General features: G+C 34.6%; 2 protein-coding genes across 2 annotated transcripts; both read right to left on the bottom strand.

Annotated features, from left to right (window-relative positions):
* On the bottom strand, positions 1 to 4492 carry LOC114727331 (GTPase activating protein 1-like). Its single transcript, XM_028914031.1, has 5 exons — positions 4203 to 4492; positions 2052 to 2147; positions 1312 to 1689; positions 917 to 1012; positions 1 to 719 (listed from the first exon to the last, which is right to left on the bottom strand). Exons 1-5 carry the CDS (start codon positions 4299 to 4301, stop codon positions 429 to 431), a joined length of 960 nt encoding a protein of 319 aa, XP_028769864.1. The 5' UTR covers positions 4302 to 4492; the 3' UTR covers positions 1 to 428.
* A 1397-nt stretch (positions 4493 to 5889) lies between these two features.
* LOC114727332 (protein C2-DOMAIN ABA-RELATED 4-like) lies at positions 5890 to 8465 on the bottom strand. The gene is made up of 3 exons (XM_028914032.1): positions 8218 to 8465; positions 7395 to 7490; positions 5890 to 6507 (listed from the first exon to the last, which is right to left on the bottom strand). The coding sequence occupies exons 1-3, from the start codon at positions 8326 to 8328 to the stop codon at positions 6217 to 6219; spliced, it is 498 nt and encodes a 165-aa protein (XP_028769865.1). The 5' UTR covers positions 8329 to 8465; the 3' UTR covers positions 5890 to 6216.
* Between the last annotated feature and the right edge of the window lie 981 nt (positions 8466 to 9446).

Here is a 9446-nt window from a genome sequence, read left to right as displayed (position 1 = left end):
TACCAGACCATATGTGTATTGGAATGATGAATAAAGCTTTTAAAAACAGCTTCTTAATTGTAATTTACAATGTGCAAGATAAATATGTAAGATGAGTTCTGTCCTGATTTACGTGAATATCTTCATGAGAACCGGCTCCAAGCACGCAATCCTAAAACCTCCTTCCCAAGCCTTTTCAATTAAGGCCAAGCATGAAACCTCTCCATCTCCTCTATGCAGTCTCTCTGAGAGACCTTCAATAACTTGGCCTGTACTAAGCAATGCGAACATATATGGCTTGTACTCCACCTCATTAGATAGATAATCTCTAATGATCAAAGTGCAATATCAATCCCTAAGAGTTATTCATCTAAATATACTAAGCTGACATTAACAAATGCACCTGAAGGTCATTTGAGAAATGTGTGGTCTCAATATTTACACAAACACTAGAGGCCACTGGGAGTGGGAAGCTTAATCCATCGCAATTGGAGCTCCACTTCCCCACACTCAACATCTTTCAATCTAAGGGCCATGTTCTGAACAACTTGACCATCTTTCCACACAATTTGGCTCCTTTCAACAAGACGGTTTTGCCGGTTCGGCAGTATTGTTCTTATGGTAGTTCCATCAGGGAGGCCTTCCAAACCCATTTTCACAGCTTCAACAATTGGATTAATGTCGAACTCAGCCTCCCCCATTTTGTCATCAAAGCTAAATATGTCTCTGTCATACACAAACTGCAATCACAAGAGACAATAATGGAGCATGTTGATTCATTTGATTTCTAGTTTTGGCATATAAATACATGACAAGTAACCTGCAGGTAATATATACTTCATTAACATATGCAAGTATCGTTTTGTTTTATATGGGTTGTCAACTTTTGTCGAATGATAGCAAACAAGGGAGTTGCAAAAGAAAAACAGTTACTGACAAGTTGGACCGGGAGAGGAGGATCTGAAATGCATAAAGTTAAATCTTCATTCCACTCAGGATTGAGACTCCTCTTCACTACTCGAGTCTTCAATTTCTGCATCGGACATTATAAGCAGACGTCACTTTAATTTAGCACAGCAGGGAAATCTTACGAGGTTGTTACCTCGTCTCAATTATAATTCAATCTTAAAGCTAACTTAAATCCAGGAGCAATGTTCTAACCAGATGGACTTTTTTCCTGCTGAAAAGTTAAAGCAGATGAACATACATGCACAAGAACAATTAGTATCCTTGTCAACTGATAAAAGCATCGCCAAAATTAAAGCCATAACCAGAAGCATCACCAAGAGAATTAAAAAAGCACTAAGATAACAGAATCAAAATTGAATTAACCTGCTTGCCCATTTGGAAAACAACACAAGGATCACTGCTTCTGCTGAAGGTATCTCTGATGGCAAGATTTATGCCTCTTTGGACGCGAATTCTGAGCAGACCCAACATGTTCTCCATTGATAATTGGAGCTCCACTTCCCCAGATTCCACATTCTTCAGTCTAAGAAACATGTTTTGGACAACTTTGCCATCTTTCCACACAATTTGGCTCTCCTCAGCCAGACAGTTTTGCCGGTTGGGTTCTATTTTTGTGATGATTGTTCCATCCTGGAGGCCTTCTAATTCCAACCGCTTCTTCGCAGCTTCAAGAAAGGGATTAATGTCAAACTCAGCCTCCCCCATTTTGTCATCAAAAAATTTGTCCTTGTCGTACACAAACTGCAAGCAATTGCAAGACAATGAATGATGTTATTGCCAAGTTCGTGTCTCAGTGAATCTCATCTTCTGAATCACTAACTTCAGCAAATCTCATCTTCTGTATTATATACGCAGGTAAAGATTTTCATTGTAAATAAGCAATGCAATGCATTGATTGTGAGAACCCCACATCTGTTTCTCATTGTAATGGCCTAGATTCAATGTGCTCATTAATAAAACAAGAGAATGTTTGTTTGATTTTATTCAAGTTCCGACAAGTCACAAGTTCCTGGGAATTCATTATTGATTAATTTGACTGAAGTTAATTAGATTGTGAATATAAGTTTCATTCTTGTAAAGAGTTAAACAAGATGGCGACTTACAAGTTGGACTGGGAGATGTGGATCTGAAATGGATAAAGCCAGGTCTTCATTCCACTCAGGATTGATATTCCTCTCCACCACACGAGTCTCCAATTTCTGCACCAGACAAGAAACAAAATTTTACAACGTTCTCAACTAATCATCTAATTTTAATTCAATCTTAATACTCCTCCGATCCTTAATATAAGACCCATTTAACTAATTTGATTAGATTAAAGAAGTTAGGTAAGTTAGTTAATTATAAAAAAGTGACACATTTTTCCTAAAACACCATAATCATCTTTCTTAATACCCCCTCTTCTTCTTTTACTTGATTATGGTTGAGGGAGTATTCATAGGGGTAATTTAGAGAAAATTGATAAATATGAGAAAGGGCTCTTATATTTAGGACCAAAACCAACTCAAGAATTGGGTCCTATATGAAGGACCGGAGGAGTATCAAGGATTTTTCACTAAACAACAAAGGAAAAAAGTGTACAGATTTCAATTCAATCTTAAACGCCAACATGACGTGACGTGACGTGACGCCCATATGGTCACGGTAGTCTGCTTATCAGTACGAGGCCAGTGGAGGTGACAGACGGATCTTTTCGTGAGTAATCACTTGAGCGGGAGATGTTACGTTGGTATGTCGTAAATCCCAACTACGTTTAATATTAGTGGAATTAGTTTGAATTATTTATAATGGTTAAATTTTTTTATCGATTTTATTTTTTTTTAAATTCAAATCATACTAGTTCTAGTAATCAATTTTTTGGGCCGAGAGTAATTAGAAAGATTTGGCTTCTATCCATTTCTTCTGCTCTCCACTTTCTTTTTACTTCCCATCACAAGTTCTCAACCCTTGGATCAAAATAAGGATAGTTAGAATTTAACATTTTATAAAATATTTTTCACTTTCTTCTTAATTATCATTTTGAACTAATTAAGTTTTCATAATTTAAATTTGATTAAAAAGCATGATACTATCTTTGGTACTTAATGCTTAATACTCCTCCGGTCCTTAATATAAGACCCATTTAATTAATTTGATTAGATTAAGGAAGTTAGGTAAGTTAGTTAATTATAAAAAATATGACATTTTTCCTAAAACACCACAATCATCTTTCTTAATACATCATCTCCCTCTTTTATTTTATTATGGTTGAGAGAGTATCTATAGGGGTAATTTAGAAAAAATTGATAAATATGACAAATGAGTCTTATATTTAAGATCAAAACCAACTCAAGAATTGAGTCCTATATTAAGGACCGGAGGAGTATTAAACTTAATGGACTAATTTGAGTATAATAATAAGTAAATTCGTTGAATTAGATATTTGTAATAAATAAATATTATCCTTCTAAAAGTATCATTGCAAATTATGTGTATTAGTTAAACATAGAATTATGGTTTTACGAAACATTTAACATTTATATCTAAGATTATTTTTTAAAAAATAAATAAATAAGAAATGTCATATTTAGAATCAATAAAATAATGGCATGGGAAGATGACGTCGAGTTACAGCTAGCAATGAGGTCGAGAAAGAAAAGCGAGAGAGAGAGGAGAGAGAGAGAGGGAGAGAGAGCGAGCAACGTCAGCAATAATAAAATAGAGGGATCTTATTTGTCGGAAACATCATTCATTGCTGATTTTTGTGTTATTCCTGTTTTCCAGAGTATTCTTCTTCCTGGCCACTCATTACTAGTGGGTCATGGAAGGGTTTTTTGCTCAGTTTAAAAAAAGAAAAAATAGAATTCTCAGAAACATGTTGTGCTTCACATTTTTCTCCATTAAATAAAGTTTTTTTTTTTTGTCTCTTCCTTTTCTATTGTCAAACATGGTAACTCTTGCAAGCGGTTTTAACAGCAAAAGTGGCTGGAATTGTTCAATCTATGAATACCGCAGCCTTTATACTTGGGTCGATCAAAGAAGCTGATTAAAGAGACAAGCATGAAGAGATAAGTAACGAAGTGGCAGAATAAAGCCGTAAGGATTGAGATGAGAGGCGAAAATTAAGAGGAAAACAGAACTAACAAAGTCAGTAAGCTAAAGAAACCTATGAGATAATAAGCTTGAACCACAGAAGCACAGGAATAGAATTAGGGCATGAAAACGAAGTAATCAGAAATTAAAGATGAGACAATAAAGAACGGATTGAAGAGTACCTGATTGGCCATTTTGATGAGAACGTAAGGATCGCTGCTTGCGGCATCTCTGATAGCCAGATTCAGGCCTCGCTTGACTCGAACTATGACCCGATCCATCAGCTTCGCAACTGGGAACCCAAAGATGAGCAATAGAGCCCTGAGGAAGGTTTATTCCAGGTGCTCAGGAAAGCTAGGTTCCATGACAGCTTTTAAGCCTCAACCCGCTTCTCTTCCTACCTCCACTACTATATCCTAGTCTTTGAACAGGACACGAAAAGTTTCATTTCTTTTCTTTCACACCAGCTTTTGAAAAGTCAATATCCATATATATATATATATATATATATATTAAATATTAATATAAAACATAGAAAATTGGGGGAGGGAATTGACAATTAAAGACCTTGCATGTAGGGAATTAATGTCAAATGAAGAACTATGCGCAACTAACTGAAGTACTCAGGCCAAAAATGAGTTAAAATTAGTTTAAAAAAATAAATATATTTAAAATATTTTTTAAATATATCTTTAAATATAGAGATAATGAGTACTGAGTAAAAATGCAAGGGCAGGCACTAAAACTTACACGTCATTAAGCTACCAAGCCATTTGCTAATTGAAGTGTGTCATTTTTTTATACAGTACAAAAAAAAAAGTTTAAATGAGTTTGGTTTCAAAGGCTCATTAAAATTAGAATATACTTTCAGATTAGCTTGTCCATAAACAATGTCTTCATATCATTAGCGGGATTTAAACCCATAATATTGTGAGTTCTAAGTTGATTCCTTATCAACTACTATCTCCGATCTTTAATATAAAAATTATTTTGATATTCAATTTGATTATAAATATAAGACCTCAACTCATTTTGTTTTTCATATTTTTTTTTCAAAATAATCCTTGTAATTGTTGAGCATCTTAAAGGTTCCATCAAATGATAACTGTAGCTAATATATATGATTAGTAGGGATATTCAAGGAAAGATAACACATATTTATTACAAATAACTAATTTAACAAACTTCTTTAATCTATTCAAATTAATTAACCAGGTCTTATATTAAAGATCAGAAGTAATATATCAAGAGCTTGTTTGAAGCTCTGTTCAAAACGAACTTTTAAGTAAGTTCATGTAAGATGAGATAAAATTCTTTTCATAGGCTTATCTCTTATTTTGTAAATTACGTTTGAAAAATTACTTATAAGCCAACCTACTAACTCTTGTTGGCCGAAATAATTCTTTCAACCCCATTTTTCCAGCCCAACCCTATTTTTTAATTATTAAGCCTTGTTTCTGGTCTAATATCAAGAGAGAAGGAATTCTCGATGAGCCACACGGGGGGTCACCCACTCGTATATAATTTGATATTATTATCTATTTAACTTTATTTTTATTCCTTCAATATTTTTTTTAACTATTTTAATAGAAATTAGATACTAGCAAATAATTATAACCCCACACAAAGGAAAAGGATAAGGACAGAATCCCCTCAATTTTCTTTTTAAATTTTAATTGCCAACAACCCGTCATTCTTTCCAAGATACTCGTGACTTTTGAGTTTTGACCAGGGATAAAACACCTTCACAAGATCCGCTCTCAACAAACATCAAGGCCCCGCACGGTAGGAAGCTTCCCCACTACACAAATTCCATTGTTCACAAAACTAATATTTTTGGTTGTTGAGCAACCGTATGCAAAAGCATTATGACTCAATACTATAAAACTTAACCGATTAATTTATAGCTATTCCAGTGCATAGGATCAATACAAACAGCAATACAGCAGATAGCTAGTCTCACCAATGTCCGCCCTACTTACATCCATAATTTTTTTTTTTTAATGACAAATCACTACATATTAAAAAAACACATGAACACATAGCGGGTTCTCACTAGGATGTGAAAAGGGGAAAAGAGAATAAAAGTACTGAAGAAATAAAAGAGCAAGGTGGAGGCTTATGAGACTACACTGAATCTCTCAGTATTTACAATGTGCGAAGCAGAGAGAGCATCTGATCATGTGGAGCACAAAGCTACAGACCCCTGGAACCAGGAATGTCAATCCATTGCAATTGGAGCTCCACTTCCCCAGACTCTACATTTTTCAGTCTAAGAACCATGTTTTGAACAACTTTGCCATCTTTCCACACAATTTGGCTCTCTTCAGCAAGACAGTTTTGTCGGTTCGGACAAATTCTTGTGACGATAGTTCCATCAGGGAGGTCTTTCAGCCGCATCCTCACAGCTTCAAGAAAGGGATTAATGTCAAACTCAGCCTCCCCCATTTTGTCATCAAAACTGAATTTGTCTTTGTCATACACATACTGTAATCACAAGAAAACGGAGGATGTTACTGTCAAAGCTCCCTCACCAGCTCATGCAAAGAGCCAATGAACAAAATTCGTGTTTCAGTGAAGGTCATCAGCTGAAACACTAACTTTCGGTAAGTGTTCATTTATTCTGTGCATAGGTAACATGGAAGTTGTATATAGTAAATGGGGAATGCATTGATTGTGAGAATCCAACATCTGTTTATGTTTGTAATGGCTTAAATTCAACGTATTGATGACAAGATACTCATATTTATTAACAGACCAATGGAATGTTTGGTGAAAAATCACAAGACAATAAAGGATGTCGTTCCCCAAAGTTGATTGCAGAATAAAACTAACCAATTAAAGTATTCCTTGTGCAATTGGCTTGCGTAAAAAGCCAATAGAACAACCCAAAATACGCATCTAAATAGATCTCAAAACCTGAAACACTCACTTTGATAATCGACTCCCTACATACCCTGTCACTACATTAAATATGTAATTATGTAGTTAAGAATTTCCTCTGTAACTAAGCAGTGCATTGATTTTGTGAACCCCATCAACCAAGCAGGGAACACATTGATGTTCAGATGTCCATCTCATCAGCCATCTAAGCTAGTCTTCGGTGGTAAAAGAAAGTTGGGGTGTGTATAGTGATTTAAGATTCAAATCCTCCTTTCGTATCTAAGAATAAATAAGAAAAAAGATAGTCATTGATTATTATATCCATGGGGAATTCATTTTTATTGAATTTGATTTAAATTTAGACAATTCATAAACCCAAGACCCATTAAAACTTGAAAAACAAAAGATTAGTTTGATTGATATTAAATAACAGCAGGCAATATGCTTCAGATACATGACAACGATAGAGTTGCAAAAGAAAAATTACTTACCAGATGGACTGGAAGACGAGGATCTGAAATAGACAAGGTCAAATCATCATTCCACTCAGGGTTGACATTCTTATTTATCACTCGAGTCTTCAATTTCTGCACCAGACATCATATGCAAACATCACTTGAATGTACAGAAGGAAAATCTTTAATTCAATGTTAAAGCTAATTTAACACTACACAATCAAATCCCAGCGCTTAAGTAGATGAATATGCATGCACCAGAAAAATCATCCCCACCATCCGGTCAAAGTAGGGTAATTTATGAGTATTATCACATTATGAATGATAAAACAACCATGGAAAATTAAGCAGGGCCGGCAATAGAAAATCCTGCTTTTCGATCGAACTAATTTTTCCCGCAGTGATAAAAAGAGCGTGATAATTTTTTATTTGCAATATGGAAGATAGCCTTTACTCTTCCAAGTATGAAAATAGCTGGAATTGTTCAACGTATGTACAGTGACTTGATTTAGGGGAGAAATCGCTAAATTTCTTGGCAGCTGGTTAAGTCAAAGTCAGTAAAGACGGAGCGGTGAAAAAAAACCAGAAGCTTCAGAGCCGGCACGATCAAAGGAGATAATCAAGTAGCAAACTAAGATGGACGAACGGAAGCAAAACGATTGAGATTAGAGACAGAAATGACCAGAAAAATTAACCCAGAATCAAACTCAATAAGCTAAAGACACCGTCACAGAAAGATAGAAGCTAAAACAGAGAACACGAAGTCCGGATAAAAGCACCAAGACAAAGCCATACAGAGAAAGAGTAATGAAATTCCATCAAAACAAGAGTTACAGAATAGCAATCAAAATTGAATTACCTGCTTGCCCATTTTGATGACAACGTAAGGATCGCTGCTTACAACATCTCTGACAGCGAGATTCACGCCTCTCTGAACGTGAATTCTGAGCAGACCCAACAAGTTCTCCATTGACAGAGGCAGGAGAGAGAGAGAGAGACCCAGGAAGAAATGATGAAATGGCGGCAACGTGAAGGAGAAAGGGGACCTGTGACTCGAAGGGAAGGAGGAAAAACGTGGGAGCAACTAGCGAGTCTTTCATACACTGAGAAGTGGATGAATAGGGGTGAGCATTTATGTAACCATGAAAAAATCCAGAGTCTTGGTATTATCTAGAATTTTAATTTAATTGAGTGTTTAGTTTCAGACTCCGCCTCACGCGCCGGAGCTGCCCGGACTGTTGCCGAATATCGCAATTATTGGCTTATTGCGTGTTTGGTTCAGGGGAATCCTTATTATTATCTACTCATCTAGTCCTATTTATAAAACATATCTAACATATTTCACACAGATTAAAAAAAAAACCTTAAACTGCATTAACTGTTTATTAAAATATAATAACTTTCTAATTTTATCCCTGTTTAATATATACATCTTCAAAAAAAAACTATCTACACTATAATAAATGAAAGACAGTATAGTATATTCATGATAAAAATTTAAGGGAAAATTGCAAAAAAAGACCTTGGAATTGCAAAAACGCAGATAGGGACCCTTGACAACTTCACTTTGGGTTTTGACAACTTCAGGGCATATTATTCTTGTCAAAACCCAAAGTGAAGTTGTCAAGGGTCCCTATCTGTGTTTTTACAATTCCAAGGTCTTTTTTGCAATTTCCCCAAAATTTAATGAAGTGACTTATAAATAAAAAAAAAAAAAAAATTCTCTCTACCCTATAAATAGAATAAGAAGAATATTTTGTAATTTCTGATTTTCTCGATTGAAAATATTATATGTTTTATAAGGTAAATTTAAGTCAGTTTTTCTGTATTAATATTTCTTATTATTCACCAACTATATGCATGACTTATCTTTCAAACTTATGTATAGTGTGTTTGGGTCAACTTAAAAACAATAAATTTTTATATATAACTTAAAGATTATGCAATTACAAAATTATATTATCTCAACTTTGATTTTATGATCTGATACATCATAAGATTTTTTGAAATGTTAATGAAATTATTTAGAACAACTTTTCAAAGTTTCTTCATCAAAAATTCGAATAATATAATTCTAGTATACTCTCC

This window comes from Neltuma alba, unplaced genomic scaffold, assembly GCF_004799145.2.
Source record: "Neltuma alba isolate B1F8T4 unplaced genomic scaffold, ASM479914v2 tig00012465_pilon, whole genome shotgun sequence".
NCBI classification, from domain to species: domain Eukaryota; kingdom Viridiplantae; phylum Streptophyta; class Magnoliopsida; order Fabales; family Fabaceae; genus Neltuma; species Neltuma alba.
Note: the sequence above shows the minus strand (reverse complement) of the source record. Positions and strands in the feature narration are given on the sequence as shown.